This window comes from Pediculus humanus, genomic scaffold (assembly GCF_000006295.1).
Source record: "Pediculus humanus corporis 1103172108287 genomic scaffold, whole genome shotgun sequence".
In the NCBI taxonomy this organism is placed as follows: Eukaryota; Metazoa; Arthropoda; class Insecta; order Psocodea; family Pediculidae; genus Pediculus; species Pediculus humanus.
Genome location: NW_002987856.1, coordinates 597,099 through 620,461, shown reverse-complemented (window position 1 = coordinate 620,461; position 23,363 = coordinate 597,099). Strand labels below are relative to the sequence as shown.

The window sequence follows — 23,363 nt, the reverse complement described above, 5'->3', positions numbered from 1 at the left end:
GAAAAAAGGATAAACGGTTCTGAAGAAAAACGCGAAGAATCGGTTACGATATGGAAATATAAAAATTGAAACGGAAGTAGATGTACAAACCTTAGGGATTTGCAATTACGAGGAGATTAAGTCTGATGAGGTGATAAAAGGAAACGTTGACTATTTAATGATGACACATAAATACCTAGAAAGGCACAATCGAGTCTACAATATCAACCGGAAGTATAAAAGGTAAGGATTAGTTAAAGAATGTTAATCTAAGCCCGGTTACGACAGAAGGTTCATCTACAGCTCTCCATGATCAACACAAATCCACACTAAAGGTATTGTACCACCCAACCAACCGGAAATCATCACAATCGCTGGAAATGGAACAAGTCAGAAAAACGGTATAAACTGATAGAAGTATTCGTACCTGTGGAAAACACATTACAAACGAAGATAAAAGAGATCGAAATAGTCAGGATGTGGACTGGCTGGTGTGGTACCACATTTAGGAGAGATTGTACTGTGACAAAGCACTACCAACATTCGAAAACTAAAGGAATCGGATATAAACCTGAAATGAACTGGAGTTATTAAAAATAAATATAAACAATAATTAAAAAGTATTAAATTATTTATTACGTAATGAATTTTTTTTTGCATTAAATATTATATCATCGTGTACGTCATCGTTTACGTCATCGTCGGTCGTCGGTTACAATTGAGACAAAAATATATAAAAAATCGAACAATCAATCAATCAATCAATCATTACATTATTATTAATAAGAAAAATTAAGGTATGGGAATTACAACAATGTTGTAAATCATAAATACGGATCGTAATAACGAATAAAAAAAAAATTACTTATTTAATTAATTACCTTACATTATTAATACAGTAATAATAATAATAATAATAATAATAATAATAATATATAAATGCGTTATTGGCACGACTCGCTAATTTTTTATTATTATTAATTATATATATATATATTTATATAATTATATTATTATTAGTGACGATAATAAATAATCGATTGTACATTTAATAAAAAAAAAAGTCGTTATATTAGTAATAATAATAATAATAATAATAGTTATAAAAAAACCGTTTGTAATAATTTTACAAAAATTTTTTTTTTTCATTGTTTTGTTTGTTTTTATATATATAACAAACAACCGTATAGTCGTTTGTTGATTTTTTTAGCGTTTCTTCATAAATTTTTTAAAAGATTGTTGTTTGATTGTTGTTGTACGAAACACTTTAAAATTTTTTATTATTATTATTATTATTTAAAAAAAAAAAAAAATTGTTTTTTCTTCTGTTTTCTGTAGGTGGTCTGATTTGTTTGCTCGTTTGTTTATTGTTTGTTGCGGCGTCCTCCACCTGTAAACAAACAAATAAAGGAAGTTTGTCGGTTAATAACAAACACGTGAGAGAGGTTAAATGAAATTTAAAAAGAGAGAGAGAGAGAGAGACTTCTCGTACCTCCTGTTTTCCTGTTGTTTGAATTACTTTGGTAATTTGATTTTGAATTTTTTCCTTTTCCGGTTTTGGTTTTGCATTTTCTCGTTATTTCCCGACTTTGTTCGCACGACGTGTCGCTATTTGGTTTCAATTTATCTATTCTTACGATTTGACTTTGACCGTTGCATTCGGACCAATTTCCTTTTTCATAACGGCAGGCTGATCACGTGACAGGGACGTCGTGGAAACAGAAAAAAAAATTTCGATTAAGGTACTCGAACACACCAACAGACGGATTTTTTAACAAACAACCAACCTTTTTTGCATTTTTTTTGGATTGTCTTTGTCGGTTCGCATTGTGTCGAATCACCTTTTTTTAACGTCAACGTTCTCGTTCTCAATGTCGTTTTCGGATCGCAATCCGTCCATGGTCCCTTTATATACCTACAAGGCTCTAAAGAAAGACAGAGAGAGAAAAACAATTAATAATAATAATAATAATAATTTTATTTTTTCTTTTCCAGTAACCAAATCAAATGACACGAACCGTTACCTCCGCCTCTACTTTTGGCACCTCTTTCGCTTCTTATCAAAACTTCGTGATCATCTTCTTCCCATATTTCTCCTTCAGCGGCAGCAACCGCAAAAAGGACTAAAAAAGCAGCCGTGAAATAATTCCACTTCATCCTGCGAATATAATAATAATAATAATAATAGTAAGAAGAAATACATGTGCAATAGGACGACATTTGGATTTATACCATCGTGTTGAGTCAGGTACGAGAGACAATTGTAGTGACAAAATAATAATTTTTTCATATTGTTTGTTGTTGTTGTTCCCAAATTTCAAGGTCATCCACCCGATCTTGCGTGCGTGCGTGAGTGCGTGTTAAAAACGCGTTCATTATGCGTTTAATATCATCATCATCATCATCATCATCATCATCATTATTATTATTATTATTATTATTATTATTATTAACGTTTTATCAAATTGACTGAATTTAACGACGACAAACAAACAAATTCTAATCGACCGATCGAATGTTCCTTTTTTTTTTGGTGGCACGGGGACAAACGTGTATGTATCGTTTGTCGTCGAAACAAACGGTTTAAATAAGGTTCGTTTGTTCGTATATGTATTTATGTAAATATGTACATACATAATAATGATTTTGTGTGTGTGTGGGTTATGTAATGAATCGTCGTGTATATATTTTGATGTGCTACGGGGCACTAAATTCTCTCCTTCCTGTCTTTTCCCTAAAGATGTTTATCGCCTCATTACATTTTCAATGTTGCCATACTTTCGTCTCGACACTATTATTATTATTATTATTATTATTATTATTTTATTTTTTCTTATAAATAATTATTCTTTCGTTTGTTTTAAAAGGTTTTTCCTGCCCTCCCTCTTTCCCCTAACGTTAAAACCTCTTCACAGATTTTTTGCTTTGGAAAAAAAAAAATTTCTTTCCTTTGTTCTCTTGTAAAAGGGATCGAAGACGACGACGACATTTTTTTTTTTTTTTATTTCACGTGTCACACACTAGCAGAAGAAGCAGAAGAATACGAACCGTGGTAGTAATAATAATAATAATAATAATAATAATAAATTATCGTATTGACTTACGATGAGGATTTTTAAAAGGGAAAAAAAAAAAAAAAAAAAAACGTGTCGCCTTTTTTTTTTTTTTTTAAACGGTGAAAGAATAATTTTTTTTTTTTTCTTTCTTTCTTTCTTTTTCTTTAACCATTGTTAAACAATTGAATAATAATAATAATAATAATAATAATAATAATAATAATAATAATAATAATGATGATGATGATGATGATGATGATGATGATGATGATGATGATGATGATGATGTGTGTGTGTCGAGTGTGAACAAGATGAGAGGATGCCACGAGATTGTGAACGAGTATTTGTTGTTGTACCTTTTTACAAAAAAGTCTCTCTCTCTCTCTCTTTCTCTCTCTCTCTCTCTCTCTCTCTCTCTTTCTTTCTCTCTCTCTCTTCCTTTCTTTCTTCCATTATGTATTATTTTAAATAGTTTTTTCTTTTTTTTTTTTCACTCTATTTAAAAATTTAAATTTTATATTCACAGGTATAATTTTGTTGTTGTAAATGAGTGAAGAGAGAGAGAAAGAAAGAGAGGGAGAGAGAGGGGGGAGAAGAGAGAGAGAGAAAGACAGAGAAAGAGATTTATTTATTCTTTTTTTTTTTTTTAAAAAAAACTTCCTTTCATTTTCTCAACGTTGGTAAAAAAAAAAAAAAAAAGAAAAAAAAATTTTTTATAAATACATTAAATTAAACTAAAAACGTCTTCTGCTTCTTCTACACCACCACTACCACCACCACCACCACCATCAACAAACAACAAACACATTTTTTTTTTCATTCATTCATTTAGAAAAAAAAATTGTTTTTAGAATTATTTAAAAAAAAAAAAAAAAAAAATGAGAGGAAGAATATTAACAACAACAACAACAACAAACAACAACCCCGTAAATGGATTTCATCCAACAACAACAAAAATAATAATAATAATAATAATAATTTTTTTTTTATTTTCAAATTCGAGCACGTAGATGTATATATATATAGAAATAATACGGGGTGTAAAATTTAATATTATTATTATTATTTTTTCTTGGTTACGTTTGATAATAATACTAATAATAATAATAATAATAATAATAATAATAATGATATTTAATTATATCTAGATTTATTTTACAAGAAATTGATAAGAGAAAGAAAAAAAAATTCTTTTCGTTGTTATACGATTAGTAAATGTTTTACTATTATTATTATTATTATTATTATTATTATTATTTCTCATGGAAAATCTCGTGTCGTATAAATTATTATTATTATTATTATTATTATCGTATCCTTTTACTTTTCCAACTTATCCCTTCATTTATATCCCTTTTTTCTTCTTCCCTCTCTGATCAAAATCAACTTTCACGCAATCAATCCTTTTTTTTTTTTTTTACCACCATTTTCTTTTTGGGGGGGGGAGGGTATTTTCGTTACCTGTCGTACGAATTACCACGTAATAAAATCGTATCGAACCTCCCCACCACCACCCCACCGCCGCCTCCCCGAAAAAAAAAAAAAAAAATCGACACAAACAATTTTCTTTCATACTACGAAAAAGAAAGGAAATGAATAATAATAATAATAATGATGATGATGATGATGATGATGATAAATTTATGTAATTAATTAATTTTTATAATAATTGAACTCATTTGTCAGTGTTGCCAAAAAAAGAAAAATAAAAAAAAAAAAGTCTTCCGGATTTTTTTTATTTTTAAGTAAATTTACGATTGTAATAAAAATGTTTAATTTCAATCGACAATATTAAAAAAAAAAAAATTAAATTAAAACACGCACTCACGCACACGCACACACGCACAACAAACAGAGATAGAATTTTTTTTTTTTTAGAATTAAAATAATAATAATAATAATAATGATAGAATATGTTTTAAGTTTAAATTTTTTGGATTTTAAAAAGTCGAGAAAGAAAAGGAAAAGGAAAAAAAAAGAGAAGAGAAGCAGAAGAAAAAGAATAATAATAATAATAATAATAATGATAATAATAATAATAATAATAATAATTTTACTTACCTTTCGACACCCGAATTTTTTTTTATAATGACAAACTAACTATAAGAAACACGTTTGAAAATTTTTTCCTTTTTTTTTTTTTTTTTTTTTTGGAGAATCCAAGTGTAGCCACCACGACGAAGCTCCAGCTCAAACTGAAGCGCAAATTGTTCAGACCATGTCAGCACATTCTCATCTCTATTGATCATTTCTTTCTTCTTTTCTCCTCCTTCGTCAAGCAGTCTCTCTCTCTCTCTCTCTCTCTCTTTCTCTCCCCCTCTGTAAGTACTGGACCAGATGCGCGGTAAGTTTGAAGCCAGGGGCGGCTTCAGACTTTTTTTTACTCTACCCGTACATACAATTTAACCTTTTCTTTTTTCTCCTTCCTCCCTCCCCTCCCCTCACATTAAAAAATGTCACACTTGACCTGTATTTAAATAACATTATGACGCTCTTAGCCATTTTTATTTAGAAAAACGTGTTTTTTTTTTTTTTAAAATATGTCTGACATTTTCTAAAATAATTTAAATTTTCTTGATGATATTTTATTATATTTAAAATTATAAAAAAATTTTTTATTGATCATTAATTTTATGTTTATATAAAAAATTATCATGAAAAAAATAAAATGGAAGTTATTAATTTTTTATATAATGATAGAATAAAATGTTTTTATTTATTTATTTGATATTAATAAAGGATAATTATTAATAATAATAATAATATTTCGAATTTATTGTTTTTTTTGGGGGGGGCGGGGGAAAAAGAATGAGAAAATTTATGTTTTGTTTTGTTTTGTTTTTATTCAAAACAAACGTCACGAAAAAATTTTTTTTTTTTTTTTTTTTGTTCAAATGTTGTCACCACTGATGTTGATAGAAAATGGGGGAGAAGTCGGTTCGACACTAATGAAATACATTATTTGAAATTAAACGTGTTTAATTTTTTTTTTTTTTTTTTGTGCGTGTTTATTTTTATTATTTTTTTTTATTATTAAATAAATTTATTTAAATTATTATTATTATTATGTTAAATTTATTTAAAATTATGATTTTAATTAAGTTTATATTTGTGAAAATAATAATAAATTTAAATTAATTATTTTTTTTTAAATAAATAAATAAATAAATAAATTTGACAAAAAAAAAAAAAAAAAGGCTGTGATGGTAAAAGATTATTTTTCTTTAAATTTGGATCCCATCCATGGGATTCCAAAAAAAAGTCTTTGGAGAGTGAGTATTCCCTTTATTAATTAATTAATTAATTAAATAATAATACTAACTATTAATAAAAAATTCTTTACTTAATATTTTATTAAATTGTTATTAGAAAAAAAAATTTTGAATAATAATAATAATAGTAATAATAATACTAAAAACTGTGTTTTATGTTTTTTTCAGTCTTGGAATCAACTTTCTAGGCTACAGAGAAGCTTAATTTATTTATTATTAATTGTTTTACTTCTTTTTCTTATCTATGTGTTAAATTTTAAAAGTTTTAATAATGATGATGATGATTATGATAATGTTATATCAGATAATAAAAATTCAATGTCTGACATGATTCAAAAAATGGCTCAATCGAATGTACCAAATGTGTTGAATGAACCTAAAACAACTGTTAAAATAATTAAAGAGAAAAATGTCGCGTCCAACATCAGCAATTCTTCAAATCGAATTATAGAATCGAATAATATTGATAATAGCTTTAATGAAATTGATGATGAAATGATGAAACCTTCGAAAGGCAAAAAAAAATTCAAAGGTCCGAAAAATGTAAGGCAGAGAGCTGTCGTAGCAGCATTTCAACATGCTTGGAAAGGTTATAAAAATTTTGCATGGGGTCATGATATGTTGAAACCCATCAGTAAAACATACCATGATTGGTTTTCGTTGGGACTTACATTAGTCGATGCTCTCGATACAATGATCATAATGAATTTAGAAGATTTTTACACCGAAGCAAGAGACTGGGTTCATAAAAATTTAATTTTTTCCAATAAAAAAGATGTTAATTTATTCGAAGTTACAATAAGAGTATTAGGTGGTTTATTAAGTGCCTATCATTTGTCAAACGATGTCATGTTTTTACAAAAAGCAGCCGATTTAGGCACAAGATTGTTACCTTGTTTCGATACAAATTCGGGAGTTCCTTATTCTGATGTTAATTTGGCAACGCTTCAAGCTCATTCTCCTCGTTGGAGTCCTGATAGTAGCACATCGGAAGTAACAACAATACAACTTGAATTTAGAGATTTGAGTAGGAGCACTGGTAATCCTAAATTTGAAGAATCAGCAGCTAAAGTTTCTTCACATGTTCACGAATTGGAAAAGACTGAAGGTTTGGTACCTATTTTCATTAATGCCAACACTGGGGATTTTCGTTTGTATTCGACAATTACACTCGGTGCAAGAGGTGATAGTTATTATGAATACTTATTGAAACAATGGATTCAAACTGGTAGAACAATCGATTAGTAAGTTTTGTTTTTTAAGTTAAATAAAAATGTGATGATAATTTATTTATAAAAACCCCCTCCCCCCCCCTTTTTTTCTAGCTTAAAAGAAGACTATTTAGAAGCTATAAATGGAGTACAAAAATTATTAGTTCGAAGAACATTCAAAAAAAAACTACTTTTCATAGGGGAATTATTATCAGGAGGGAAAGACTTCAAACCTAAAATGGATCATCTCACGTGTTACTTACCCGGTACTCTCGCATTGGGTGTCATGTACGGAATGCCTAAAAATCACATGGATTTAGCCGAAGAACTTTTGTACACGTGTTACCAAACCTACGCATATCATCCGACGTTTTTAGCTCCCGAAATATCGTATTTTAACGTTCAAGACAATTCTCAACCGGATATACATGTCAAAACAACCGATGCTCACAATTTATTAAGGCCGGAATTTGTTGAAAGTTTATGGATAATGTATCAGATAACCGGAAATACGACTTATCAAGACTGGGGATGGCAAGTATTTGAGGTTGTCATTCATATCAATATTATTATTATTATTTTTTGAGTCTTTTTTTTGATTGGATTCAACTATTCAACACGTGTTTGTAAACAAAAGGAAATTCTATTTTGGTTCCTCTTTTTTTTTTCCAGGCTTTTGAAAAATTTACAAAAGTTGCAAACGGATATACCTCGATAGGAAATGTTAAAAGCGTTGCCAAAACAAGGCCGAAAGACATAATGGAATCGTTTTTCCTGGGGGAAACGTTAAAATATTTATATTTGCTTTTCGGAGATGATAGACACGAATTAAGTTTGAAAGAATTTGTTTTGAATAGCGAAGCACATCCGCTACCCATTTATACCTCATGACCTTATCATATTTTTACTAAGGTAATTTATCATTATTATCATGTTTTTTTGATTTAAAAAAAAAAAAAAAATTTATTTTTTATTGGTTTTTTCGGTTGTTTTCAGGAAAGGATAGCGTATTGGTAATAAGGGCTTTAATTAATATAAACGAATAATTAGCAAAAAAAATAAATAAAAATAATCATGAATTAAATAGGAAAGGGAAGGAGGAGGAGAGGGGGGAGGGGAGGGTGCGAATGGTTGAGGACGTCACGCCAATAATTTTCCGGTAATGCCTCAATCGTCCGGTCGTTTGTCAATTAAGAAAATCAATCAAGTTTTTTTTTTTTTTACGACAACGACGAATTTAAATCTCTAATCGATTTTATTATTATTATTATTATTATTATTATTATTATTATTATTATTATTATTATTGATTTTACAGGAAGTATCAAAAAAAAAAAAAAAAAAAAAAATTTTTTTTTTAATCGGGAAAAATTTTTCTAGTCATCGTGAAGTGTGTGATTATCGGTTGAAACATAACATAAAAAAAAATGTCATAAAAATTTTATTTTTATTTTTTTTAATGCTATCATAAATCACCGTGAAATTACGAACGGGAAATTATTATTATTATTAGTATTATTTCCCCTCGCTCCCCCCCCCCCCCCCCCGTACGCAACGTCGAGCGTAAAAAAATAATGATAATAAACAATACGAAGAGTAGTAAAATTTGTTTTTTCTTTAGGTAATTCATTTTTCTAGCGTGTTGAGAAAATTGCAACGATGATGTATTTATCATTATTATTATTATTATTATTATTATTTCTCTCTCTTTTCGTTTTATTATTATTATTATTACGATTGTTTAAAGTAAAACGAACGAGTCGCTACCTCTTAATAATTTCTTTTAAAAAAAAAAAAATCGTTTTACACACGTTTCTTGCCCTCTTTTTATTTTCTCCTCCCCCTCTCTCTCTCTCTCTCTCTCTTTCCCTCCCTCTTTTTACCTCCCATCATATTATTAACAAAAATTAATTAGGATTTTATTAAAATAATTTATAAATAATTCAAAATAAAAAAAAAATGTAAAATAATAAAATTTGTATAAATTTAAATAGTTTTGTTATCGGAAAACACGTGCACGCACACGCACACACGTGTATGCGTACATATACGTAGATAATAATAAAAACGGACGAAATTTTTTTTCCGAATCACTCGTCAATTTCGAAACGAACAAATAAAATAATAATAATAATAATAATAATAATAATAATAATTTTAAAATTTATATATTTATATAGATAGATAGATAGATGGATAGGAAAGCAGTAGTTTATTATAAAAATAATAACGTGCAATTTATTATCACCATCGTAATAATAATAATAATAGTAATCATAATCATCATAATCATCATCATCATCATCATCATCACCATCATCATCATAATCGTTGATTAAAAAATAATTTAAAAAAATAAATAAATAAGAAATGAAATTTATTAAAAAATTGTATTATTATTATTATTTATTATTTTTATTATTATTAAATTATTATTATTATTATTATTATTATTTTATTAAAGTTATTATCATTTGAATTAAAAGGACAACAATGGGAAAGTTAACGAAATAACAATTATTTATTTATTTATGTATTAATTAAATCGTTTAATTAAAATAATAATAATAATAATAATAATAATAATAATATTTATTAGTTCGATTAATTAAGACGCCGTCGGCTTAATAATAATTAATAATAATAATGATCAATTAAAAAATATTTAGAAAAAAAAAAAAACGGAATCGTTGACTTAATAAATAAATAAATAAATAAATAATAATAATGATAATATTAAAAAAGACACAGGATTGATTGATTGATTGATTGATCTATTGATCGATCGATCGGAATAAAAAAATTGAATAAAATTTTTTTTTTTTTTGTTGAAAAATAAACTTTTATTTATTTTTATTTTGTTACAAATTTCAATAAAATAATAATAATAATAATTATTTTTTTTTATTAAAATATTTATTTATTTATTAATAATTATTGTTTATGTAGATTATTGCTATTGTTATTAAAAAAAAAAACATGTTCTTTTTTTTATTCAAAGTTCACTTATTTATTTTTACATTTATTGTTTATTATTATTATTATTATTATTATTATTATTATTATTATTATAAATAATACTATCATCATTATCAATTATTATCGTAATTATTAACAAAAAAATACTTTACTTATTCACGGTATTATTGATAAATTGTAAAACACTATCATCATTATCATTATCATAATCATAATCATCACTTTTTTTTTTTTGATTGTTTGTAATGTAAGTGCGTACGTTATAACAAAGTGTTAAGGGTTGTTTGTTGTTAGATAATTTAACAAACAAAACAAACAAACAAAAAAAAATTGGATTTATTGAACACTACTGTATTTGATATCACCTGGTACCTTTTTTTTTCGTTTCGGGTAGAAAAAAAGGTTCATTTTTTTTTTTGTGAGGTACGACGTAGGGGGATAGAGAGAGAGAGAGAGAGAGAGAATATGGTAAAAGGTTTACGGAAAAACCTTTCATATCGAAAAAAAAAAAAAATCAAGAAATAATACACTCGCAACACTGTATAGTGTAATAAAGACATTGTACGATGCAATCGTTATCCACGTCATTATCATCACCGTCGGATTTGTTTAAATTTTTATCTAATTTTTCCGTGTTTTGAACATCGTCTTCCGTAATGGCTTTCGTTTTGTACAATGTTTTATTGTGATATATGTTACCATCTTGTTCGGGATCGTCTGCTTTTTCTATATCGTCTTCCGATTCTAAAATTCAAAAAAAAAAAACCGTTAAAATTTTTTAAATTTTCCAAGGTTGCGATAAAAATTTTAAAATTTGGACGCGAGAGCGCGCGCGCGTCGCGCGCCCACTCACGTACGCCAAAAAAAATTAATTAATTAAATAAATAAAATTTACCCGTTAATTCTTTGAAAAAAATAGCTCTAGCAAATTTTATTTTAGTTCTATCCATTTTTTTTTGAAAAAACGAATTTTATAATCTGACCCGATTAAATCAACTGAAAAACTGATGAGAACGAAAAAAAACGAAACGAAACGCGGCGTTAATTTTTAAGGTATTTGCCGTAATGATTTTTAATTATCACATTTGTTTTTTTTTTTTGATTTACGCGTCAGTTATGTAATTCTTTTGAATCGTGAATTAACATTCAAGCTTCTTTTGCTACGATTCATTAAATTAAAAACAGGTGAAATGATTTTATTTAAACAAAAGAACGAACGAACAAACGAAATAAAACAAATAAAAAATAACGGAAAAATTTTTCTCACGTGACCGATGACGTTTGCTAATTTCCTATATAAATAGTTAATAAAATAGTCAATAGATGGCAGGTCGATCGATTAAAATTGTCAATTTTTTGTTTAGTTTTCTGCTGCTGGTCGTAACGGAAATTTTTCCCGCGTACGGTTTGTTTTGTTTTTTTCAAAACAGAGTGTTTTAATTAATAATTATTATTCGTACCTGATCTTTGTCTATCCGAAAGTCTTAAAGTACTCGTTTTTGAAGGTTCTTTAAGTGAAGGAACCGTCGGATTAGATTCGTTCGCTCTAAAATTCGGTTGTTTTCCTTCTTCCACGACGATCAACATGGAGTCCTTAACTCCTTCGGATGATTTGTTATTGTCTTTACCTCTGAACGCGTATTCGAAATCCGTTTTATTATTATCATTTATCGGCCGTTTGTTATTAATACTTTCCGTCGATGAAGAAATAATTTTATTTAATGGCGGTGGTGGAGGCGGTGGCGGTTGAAACGTCGGCGATGGCGGACTCATTGAATTTTCAATTGTTTTTATTCTCACTGTCGGAGGATTATGTAAATGTTGAACGTGTGAACTAATCTGAAATCCATCTCCCATGGATTCATAATTATTGGTAATGCTCTAAAAATTTATTATTATTATTATTATTATTATAAATACCATCATCATCATCATCATCTGTTTGATTTTCATCACTTACAAAAATATTATCCGAATTGTCACCACTTCCCAAATCCATGGTTCCTCTGCATTGTATTGCTTTATCAACCATTTCCTCTCTTTGTATACTTTTGTCAACCATTTCCCGCCTTTGTACGGCTTTGTCAACGACTTCCCTTTTTAATATTGCATTTCCCCCGATGAGACTAGTTTCTCGAAGATCGTGTATTAGTTCTTTTCTTTTGGTTGAAGAGCCAGACATCATTATCCTACAATCACAATTTTCTCTATCATTATTATTATTATTATTTTTATACGATACTATCATTTTGTGACGATCGATCACTAAACCGTCCGTTTTTTTGTGTACTATTAAAAGAAGCACAAGAATTTTAATGACGAAAAAAAAAAAATGGCGGGGTCAATTGAAAGATGTTTAAGTCAATTGTTAAGCTTATTATTAATTTTTCTTTATACAAATTATTATTAATTTATTTTATTAACGTTACAAAAGGGGGAAAAATTCCTTTGTCCTTCTTCCTCTCATTTACCGGTGAAAATTTTTTAAAAAATCAGGATGATGATGATGATTTAATAATTTTAACGTAATGTTAAGAATTTAATGTAAACGTACGTACGTGAATCGAATGCGCGGTGAATATTCTCGAAATATTTTTTTTTTTTTACAATGACAAAATCACAACAAACAAATACGTCATACATATATAAATTACGTACTAAAAAAATCACTATTATTATTATTATTAAATCAATCGGTCGTAATATTATGGAGGAAGAATCAACAGACCAACCGACGTTTGGTTGGTTCGTTGGTTATTAACCTTGGGGGGTCACAAAAAAAAATCATTTAAATGAGATAAGTGGCGTGTAAAGGAGAAAACAAACGAAACAAACAACGACAACAACCACTTAACGTTCTCCGCATAAAAAAAAAAAAAAAAAATTTTTCTTACCAACGTATCCAAAACCATTTTAATAAATTTATATGAAACCAATTTTTCCATAATTTAATCATTTAATTATTATTATTATTATTACGACAACAACAGCCACTGTTTGAAATTATGATTATTATTAGGTGATATGTAGACGACTGACTGATGATGGCCGTTACGATTTTGCAATTTGAATTGTTAATAAAAAAAAATTTTTTTATCTATGTTATTAAATATTGTTACCGAAGTCCTATCAATTACTCTCTCTGTTGTCTCTTTCATATGGAAAAACGAAACCGTATGAAATAGAAAGAGAGAGATAGACTCATTCGAAACCTGATTGATTGATTGATTGATTGATCGTTCTAACGAAATTTTTTTTGCACGTGCGGAGAAAACAACCACATCACACGTGTTTCTTATTAAAATTTTAAAAAAATTTATTAATTTTCATAAGCAATTATTATCAAGTATCAAAAATTTGTTTGTTGTTGTTGTTGTTGACATAAGCGAAACATTACACCGATTTGTCGACCGTCGTTTGTTTTAAAATATTTAGAAAACAAGAATTAAATTTAAAACTTATTTCGCGTTGATTATGTTTAAAACATACATTTTATGTTTCTATTTTGTTTAATTAGTGTTTTTTTTTTTTTTTTGTCAAGTTTGCGAGTAATTAAATTTTGTTTAAATCGTTGAAATCCGCCATTTAATTTTTAAAATTTGATGACGTCACGCGTAAATGGTGGTGGTGTTGGTACCACCGGAAAATTTCGGAATTTGTTACGGAAACGATTAAGTTTAGAAAAATTTTTTTGTTACTAAAACGAACAACAACGAATCTTCTTATGTTTGCCATTCTGCATTTCGTATTATTTTGAATGATTGATTGATTGATTGAAAAAATGAATTCATTATAAAAAAATTCTCAATTTCCGCGAATTGATTTCATTAATGAATTATTATTATTATTATTACGATCGATTATCGCGAGGATTATTATCCGGGTATAAATAATAAGTAATAGGATATCGTGAAAAAATTATCGAGATTCCACGACCGGAAATGCGAATTATTAGAACCGTTAGAAGGAAAAAAGTGTTTGTCGTGACGTCACTGCGTAGTTTTCAATATGTCGCAGACTCTCTGTTATCAAAAAATTCTAGAAAGTTTAAAGCAGACGATGGTAATGAGAAGATTCGCGTATTCGTATTAAAAAAAAATTGTTACGATATTCAAATGTTTGTCTAACGCAAACAAACAAACGGAAACGGTTAAAAATCATCAAATGTTGTTCTCACACACACACACACCTTCCCCCCGCCATTTTTAAAAACGAATTCTCGCGTAATTACACGTACCTCGAGAGGTAAAAACCTGACGAAATGAATCGGAAATCAATTTCAACGATACAAACAATAAAGCATGATCCGAACAAACGCACTAACAAACTAACAAACAAACAAAATAATTCGAACCTGAAAATATCTCTCAAATCGATAACGTCAGAGAGTTTAAAAGGTGAAGGTTTTTTATCAATACCAATCATTTACGAGAAAATAATAAAAAATCGAAACGTTTCCTCGAATAATAATAATAATAAAAATTAAATGTCCGATCATAGAGAGAGAGAGAGAGAGAGAGAGAGAAAGAGAGAGGAAGGTTGTATTAATAATAATAATAATAAAAATAAACTACTATTTTTTATACACGCGTATAACCCACGCACTAAAACACCACCGCCGAAATAGATTCCTTTTGTAATTATAATAAACCTGGAATCCGACATTATAATAATAATAATGATGATGATGATGATGATGATGATAACGTATTTAAATGCGATGAGTATAACAACAACAACAACAACAACAAACCATCGTCTGGAGTTTGTTACGTAACAAACTTGTTTATTAAAAATCGTACGTACGTTTTATACGACATGTCAATGGAAAATGACGTGAATTAAACACTAATAATGATAATAATAATACTAATAATAATAATAATAATAGTAATAATAATAACGAGCGAAATTCTTACCAGAATAATAAACCGTATCGAGACTAATGTAATTTTCATAAAGTTTAAATTTTTTTTGTTGTTTCTCGAAACTTTTTTTTTTTTTTTTTTTTTCGACATCAGAAACTTATTTCGTCGTTCTCGGGGCGTACAGGTAGACATAACAACTCGACGTCCTTCAACCTGATTTTTTTTTTTTTTTTTTCGAGTATTAATTTACTTTTTTTTTTTTTTTTTTTTCGGGGAAAACGGGGGTCCCGTTTGAATATTTTTTACGTAACCAGGGGAGGAGGCTTTTACATACTTTTTTTTTATTATTATTATTACTATGAATACATGAATACGTTAACTGATAAATAATTAATAATAATAATAATAATAATAATAATAATAATAATAATATTAAATAATTTTAAGAGAGAGAGAAAGAATTTACCTTTTTTTTTTTATTCTTCTTTCTTTTTGTTTACAAACAAAGACAGATACTCCTGACAAAACTTGTGTGTAAAAAAAAAAAAAACTTATTTAAACAATTCAATAAAAACCCATCGAAAAGTAATAATAATAATAATAATAATAATCGCGTCGATAAAATAAAATCATCGTTAATGTTCGTGCAATGTTCATGTGGGAAAAGTAAAAAGAAAAAAAAATTTCAGATATAAATTTATTATTTGATATTATTATTGTGTTTTTAATAACGCGAAACGTAAATAAAAATAAAAATGGCGACGTGTAAATAATAATAATAATAATAATAATAATGAGAAAAAAGAATTATTTAAAATCAAAACAAGTTTACAAAAAAAAAAAAAAAAAAAAAAAAAAAATGGACGCCGTTGTTATTATTAAAGAATTTTAAACAAATTTAAAAAAAAAAAACGAAAACATTTTTTTTAAACGTTATTATTATTATTATTATTATTATTATTATTATCATTATTATTATTATCATTATCATCATCGTTTAGTAAATTAATTATTACCTGGTTTTGCATTTTGTTTCTAAAACTAATTAACTCCGTGATAAATTCGAATTCCATAACAGTGGAAGAAGACAAAATAAAAATTTTCACGCGCACTCACACTTTTGACTCATACACGACGATTTTTTTTTTTATAAATTTTAAATCAATCACTGGAACTTTTTTTTTTTCTCCAAAATTTCTCCAAAACAAAAAATTTTTAACTCGTTAACAAAAAAAAAAAAAAAAATCTTACGGACGTAACGATCGTTCAAAGTCTTAATAATAATAATAATAATAATAAAAATAGTTATAGAAAAAAAATTCAAGTTCGACCAGGTTCGTCGTTAACATATACTACTAATGCGTGAGTTTTATGCGTCGCGTACAAACAAACAAACAGACAAACAACCAAACGTAAATATTTTACGAGAATTTATAAAAAAAAAAAACGACTCGACTCGAATTTATTTAAAATACACGTCGATTAAATGTTTTTTTTTTTTACGGGGGGTTCGAGGGGGGTGGAATGGGTGGGTGGGGCTTTTCTTTAAAAAAAAAAAAAATTTTTTATTTTTCAAAAGTTGGCAAATACAAAAAAAAATTTTTTTTTTTATTAATAATAATAAACTTGTTCGGATCAGGTTCGAACAAGTTTCGGTCACGTTTAATTTATTAAATCGTCATCATATTATTATTATTATTATTATTATTATTATTATTATTGTTATTATTGTTATTATTATTATTATTATTGTTATGCTTACCCCTTGTTTGTCGTTGTCGTATCCTTCGGCAGTGGTATCTTCATTTTTTAAATCTTTTTTTTATTCTTTCGAATTGTACGAATCAATGAATCATTCGTCGTTTTTCTCTTTCCACGCACGCACGCACGCACACACGCTAAAAAAAAAAATTTTTTTTATGATGAACAAACAAACAAACAAACGAACAAACGCACGAACAAACGTATAAGAATAAATTGTGGGAACCAAAATATAAAAACCTTACTCTTCTGACTCGTATAAATTACTGAAAGAGAGAAAAAAAAAAAAAAAAGAATTAACGGGGAGGGGAACACACAAAAAAAAAAAAAAAAATTGAGAGAGAGAATTACAAGATGGTCGAACGTTCAGAATCGTATACATATAATCACAGGCCTGAACAATTTTTTTTTTTTATTAATAAGTAAGAGAAAAAGTTAATTTCACGTTGTTTTAACGCCTTACACGCGCGTATATTTCTAAATTATGTTTACGTTTTTGTTTTTCTTTTTCTTTCTTTCGATTATTATTAATATCGATTAATCGATTTATAACGAGAAAAATATCTCGATGGATAAGGAGAGGGAAGGGGAGGGGAAGAGAAAGAGAGAGAGTTAGGTTAGTGGTAGTTGAAGGAAACAGGAAAGGTTGTTACTTTTTCTCATACCTTTTTTTAATTTAATTTAATTTTTCCAATAGATGAGAAAAATCTAACGAAAGATGCGTTTGTCCGTTTGTTCGTTCGTCTGTTTGTTTGTTTGTTTGTTATCATAAAAAAAAATCCAATGAAATTACAAAGTGAATGAACGCACTCTCTCTCGCGCACTAAATATATATATATATATATATATAAATTTAATTCGTTTACTTGACGATTCTCTTTGAATCCGCGTTCGTTTGTTTGTCCATTAAAAAAAAAAAAATCAAAAAAGCAGAAGACTCCGACGATTGTCGTTGTTGTTTGTACGAGGGTTTCTCACATCCTACTACTACAAAAGGGGAGGTTGCTTAACTTTACATCATCTCTCTCTCTCTTTCTCTTTCTCTCTATTAAGAGAGGGTGAAAAAACCTCATACGCGGTCACATAATGCAAAGTTAGTATAAAATTTCAAGGTTATTGTCTGAATCAGGGACGAAATAAGGATTTAAAAAAAAAAAAAATTAAATTTCTTTTGTTTATAATAGGACAATATTTAACTCCGGTTGTTAGTATAAATATTTGGTAGATTTTTAAATGATCAATTTGACGTTTACCTGTTTGTTTGTTTGTTTGCTTGCTTGTTTGTTTCTTAACAATTTTATTCTTAACCCCCTGTCGTGTTTTTTTACTTATTAAAAATTTTGATAATAGATAATAATAATAATTTTTAAAATTGTTTTTTTTTATAATGTGGGGTCGTTGTAAAAAAAAAAAAGTTCAGTGACAGTGTTGCAAACATTTAAAAAAAAAAAAAATTTACAGTCGGATGATTGTGGGGAACCATAAAAAAAAAAAAAAAAATTTAAATTCTTTTTTTAATTTTGCGACAATTATCGAATCGTAACGAAATAACTACAACCCTACAACAACAACAACAAAAGAATGTGCGGTTTTCCTACGGTCCTGATTTTAAAACCTTAATGTCGGATCATTTTCTTTTGGTTTTGTTTTCTTCTTCTATTCTAAACCATGATTTAACTTTTAAAAAAATAACTTCTCCCGATTAACCATTCAACAAACGACAAACAAACAACAAAAACAACACAAAGTAAAATTTATTAAAAATTATGCTGACACGTGTAATAATAATAATAATAATAATAATAATAATAATAATAATAATAATAAAACGTTTGCTCGTGGCAGTAAAATTATTATTATTATTTTTTTTTTTAAATTACGTAACGTTTTCTATATGCGTCCAGATTAATGTGACTAAAAATTTAAATGGTTTTATAAAAGGAGTGGGGGGAGGCGGGGAGGGGGAGGGAGAGGAGGGTGATAGGAGCGGTCGAAAAACTTATTGATAACGTTATCACAATTATAAAAATTTTTATTATATTTTGTCGCACGCGTCGAAATAAGTTTTGGGGAAACATAAAAAAAAAAATTCTTTTTTTTTTTTTCTTAACTTGTTCGAATCCGTCGTTTGTTGTCGGTTGTTGATTGTCGGTTGTCGTTTGTTTTAAAAGAATCTTTAATAATTCTCATTTTAATTACGATTAATTAAAATTTTTTTACTTAATTTACCAAAAAAAAAAAAAAAACCTTAAACTTTAATTATACCTGTGAGTCGTTCTCATAATTCAAAAAATATGTACGCACTCACGTAGTGGTGCCAACATTTAAAAAAAAAATGTTTTAAATTAATATAATTAATAATTCACTGGAATTCGTTTCGTTATAATAATAATAATAAACTTGGACTTTAATTGGAAATCAAATTAAAACTTTTTGTTAGTTAAAATCTTTTGAAAACTTTAACTTTTTTTTTTGTAATGGTGGTAGCTTTGAAAAACGATTGTTAAACTTTAGAATAATATATATCTTATTCATATTTACAACTTTGTTGAGTTATACGTTATCACGACAATTATAAAAGTCAAATAATAATAATAATAATATTTTTTTTGTTAAATAAAGAAAATGTAAAATTTAATTTAATCATCGTCATCGTTTTCGGGTTTTTAAATTTCGAGCCAAAAAAAAAAAAAAAATGAAAATGGCGGGAAAATTTAAATTTTAAAAAAATAATAATATTTTCCACGTACGTTTTTATTTTATTTTTTAATAACGATAATAATAATAATAATAATTAATTGGATTTTTTATTTTGTAAATTACTATGATAGGATTCGAATTTTTTAATTGCGGATATTAAATCGTCTTTGTATTTTACCGGAACTTCGAAAGCACCGAAATGACCGCCATCTTCTATATCGTTCACTTGTAATAAATTAAGGTATTGTTCTTCTAGAAAGTTCGTCGGTTGCCATAGTAATTCGTGTTCGAAACGAGCACATGCAGTGGGTACCGTTATGGGCAATCTGAAAACACAAAAGAAAAAAAAAAAATTCATTATTTTTATTTTCTAGAATGTTTTATTTAAATTAATTTTTAGTTTGACGTCATCGTTTTGAAATTAACAATTGAGATCATCGGAAAAGTGCACGCGCACGCACACACGCACCCACATTTTGACATTAATAATATTAATTTATCATTCGGCTGTTGTTTTTGTTGTTGTAAATTTGATCATTTCAAAATTAACCAATAAATTAATTTACATTAAATTTAATAATGATGATGATGATGATGATGATAATAATAATAATAATAATAATAATAATAATAATAATAATAATAATAATAATAATAATAATAGAATTTCGTACGATAAAAATTTAAATTTAAAAATACGAATTTTTTATTAATTTTTTTTCGTGAGGGTGTGAAAAAAAATTGAAATTTTTTTTTTTTTTTTTAAATTTCTGGAACGACGATGACGTCGACGATGACGATAGCGATGACGACGACATGACGTCACAAATTATGGAAAAATGCCTTTGATTCGCGTTAATGTTTTTTTAATGAACGATAGGTGCATACTCTCTTTTTAAAAATTTAAATATTTCGGGGATAAGAAGAAAGAATGAGGGGAGAATGAATGAGGGGAGAATGAATGAAGGGAAGAAGGAATGAGGGGAGAAAGAATGACGGGAGAAAGAATGAAGGGGAGGAATAATGAGGGGAGGAAGAAGAATGAGGGGCTATTTAAAATCCGAAAAAATTTTTTAAAAAAAAAATTAACTTACAAATTTAAACCATCCGTCATCGAACGGAGTCCTTCGGAATAAAGCCTTTGTGACGTCATTATTGAATTCGTTATCCAGTATATCATGACGTTATCGAGTAATGAATCGAGTGAATATTTTTTAGTGAGTCCCCCATCTGGTAAATCAATCCATTTTTTATTCGTCCATGTTGAAAATTTTTCCAATATGTATGCGGCAAGACCCGCGGGTGTGTCACTCAGTGCCGAACCTAAAATTTTATTTTTTTATTAATAATAATAATTACGTCCAGTTCTTTATTTTTCCAGTTTGTGTATCATCCATAAATTCAAACAACTCCTTCGACCACGTTCAAGGTTAAAACGTTGAAATTCCATTGAATGTAATTGTTGCAATTTACGTTTTTAATACAACAACATACAAAACCATAGTAATAATAAAAATATTTACATTCCCTACTAAGCAGGTAGAAAAAGAAATTATTGGTTAATTATATCGTCGCCATTTTTTTTTTAATACTTTCATATTAATTATTTTATGTAGTTACTTACCTATTGTATCGGGTTTGGTTGCTTGCAAATGAAAATAACCGGATTCTTTTAGCAAATGCTTAAATACGTTACTTAACGGATACAATTTATCTTTGTAACGGTCTTCGACAACCAAGGGGGGGTACAAAGACCCCAAAAACCATTTTAAATTTGATAGAGGAGTGTTAACAGAACACATCGTGGAATGAAAACCGAGAACGCTAGAAAAAAAAAAAATTATCATCACGATAAATTAATTATTATTATTATTATTTATATAAGAAACGAATTAAAAATCCTACGCTCTTGACCTTATCGTTGTACACAATGTCAAATTAAAACAAGTAAAACGTATATAATAATAATAATAATAAATTAGTTTTGTTTATGGAAAACTCACTTTTCCGGATATAATTGACCCATGTTTTTACCAATGATTGCTCCCCAATCTCCACCGGACACGTAAAATTTATTTAATTTTAAACGTGTCATTAACAATTTCATAACGACAGCAATTTTTTCAGGTCCAAGACCGGGTTTTACGGCACCCGATGAAAATCCATAACCTGGTAAAGAGGGAACGACGACATCGAAAACGAATGGCACGTCATTTTTCGGATTGATCAAATGTGGTATGACGTCATAAAATTCCCTCACGGATCCTGGCCACCCGTGCAAGAGTAACAAGGGTAGTACTTTTTTACCATTTGGATTTTGCGGGCTCGCCCTTATGAAATGTAAGTCCAAACCTGATATGCTCGTTTTAAATTGTGGATATTTATTTAGATAAACTTCTCGATTTTTCCATTTGTAATCGTTTTTCCAATACGTAATGACTTGTTTTAAAAAATTCGTATTGAATCCGTATTGGAAACCCTGATTTAACAATGGCGGAGTATGTGGCTTTTCTAAAAATTGATTAAGCCTTTCGTTTAAGTATTTCAATTCCTAAAAAAAAAAAATTCAAACGGATTACGTAATCCAGTACGATGATGATAATAATTAAATAAATAAATTGATAAAAATTAGAATTCAAATATGGCTTCCACGATCGTAAAAAATTTTTTTATATTTACCGCATCCGGTACGTTTATTTTAAATGGTATAACGTTGTGATTCGGTTGTCTGTTAGATTCCGGTCCCCACCATTCACTTTCATCGGGTACCGGTAATTCGGGTTTGTTTAAATACCCATTGTTTAATAATAACCATAGTAAATATCCTAAAACGACTGAGAAAACGGCTAAAAATAATTTACAACGCGACATTATTATACATAACTCTTTGTTTCAAAAAACTAAAATTATCCGAAACTTGATTACGCTAGCCTATCATCAAACAAACTAACACTCGTTTTATGCTAACATGTTTTTCAATTATCAAAGGTCGTTCAAAAAATATCTCGAAAAGTTTTTAGCCCGATTTAAATTGAACGAACCCGCGAAGTTAACCGATATTTTGTCACTATCGTCAGTAACAACAACGACGTATAAATAAAAAAAAATTTATTATTATTATTATTATTTTTGATAACGACATTTATTAAGTGCGTGTAAAATATCTGATAGATTTTTATCGATCGATCGTTTATCGATGATCGCCTTTACAAATGTCTGTAATATTTAATTTTAAAGAGTTGAAAAAATCAAATTTTTGAGAGCGTGGGGATACTATCGCGATCATTTATTATTATTATTATTATCATCATCATCATTATTATTTGATTTTTTTTAAAATGGCGACGAAAGACTGAGACAAGTCAAACTTTGCACATTAAAAAAAGAAAAAAGTTTTTCATTTAATGACAATAACCTTGGACTAATAATAATTCATCGTAATTATATATGTATATTTTTTTTGCAAGTGTCACGTGATTTTGTCGTGGCGTTAGATTATCATTATTTAAAAAAGCGAGGGAAAATAAAATTTTAAAA

The 23,363-nt window shown here is 27.8% G+C and overlaps 5 protein-coding genes across 5 annotated transcripts; 1 reads left to right on the top strand and 4 right to left on the bottom strand.

The window, feature by feature from the left end:
- Nucleotides 1–1,343: 1,343 nt before the first annotated feature.
- Nucleotides 1,344–2,136, bottom strand: Phum_PHUM530370 (Pleiotrophic factor-alpha-1 precursor, putative; the record flags this gene model as incomplete). Its single annotated transcript, XM_002431435.1, has 4 exons — nt 1,344–1,369; nt 1,472–1,669; nt 1,767–1,904; nt 2,004–2,136. 4 exons carry the CDS (start codon nt 2,134–2,136, stop codon nt 1,344–1,346), a joined length of 495 nt encoding a protein of 164 aa, XP_002431480.1.
- Nucleotides 2,137–6,625: 4,489 nt separating this feature from the next.
- Phum_PHUM530360 (Endoplasmic reticulum mannosyl-oligosaccharide 1,2-alpha-mannosidase, putative) lies at nt 6,626–8,409 on the top strand (the record flags this gene model as incomplete). The annotated part of the gene is made up of 3 exons (XM_002431434.1): nt 6,626–7,551; nt 7,633–8,065; nt 8,191–8,409. 3 exons carry the CDS (start codon nt 6,626–6,628, stop codon nt 8,407–8,409), a joined length of 1,578 nt encoding a protein of 525 aa, XP_002431479.1.
- A 2,602-nt stretch (nt 8,410–11,011) lies between these two features.
- On the bottom strand, nt 11,012–11,447 carry Phum_PHUM530350 (uncharacterized protein; the record flags this gene model as incomplete). The annotated part of the gene is made up of 2 exons (XM_002431433.1): nt 11,012–11,241; nt 11,393–11,447. 2 exons carry the CDS (start codon nt 11,445–11,447, stop codon nt 11,012–11,014), a joined length of 285 nt encoding a protein of 94 aa, XP_002431478.1.
- A 490-nt stretch (nt 11,448–11,937) lies between these two features.
- Phum_PHUM530340 (uncharacterized protein) lies at nt 11,938–12,682 on the bottom strand (the record flags this gene model as incomplete). The annotated part of the gene is made up of 2 exons (XM_002431432.1): nt 11,938–12,378; nt 12,458–12,682. 2 exons carry the CDS (start codon nt 12,680–12,682, stop codon nt 11,938–11,940), a joined length of 666 nt encoding a protein of 221 aa, XP_002431477.1.
- A 6,947-nt stretch (nt 12,683–19,629) lies between these two features.
- Nucleotides 19,630–22,697, bottom strand: Phum_PHUM530330 (Juvenile hormone epoxide hydrolase, putative; the record flags this gene model as incomplete). Its single annotated transcript, XM_002431431.1, has 6 exons — nt 19,630–19,652; nt 19,950–20,152; nt 20,921–21,149; nt 21,451–21,650; nt 21,830–22,377; nt 22,506–22,697. 6 exons carry the CDS (start codon nt 22,695–22,697, stop codon nt 19,630–19,632), a joined length of 1,395 nt encoding a protein of 464 aa, XP_002431476.1.
- Between the last annotated feature and the right edge of the window lie 666 nt (nt 22,698–23,363).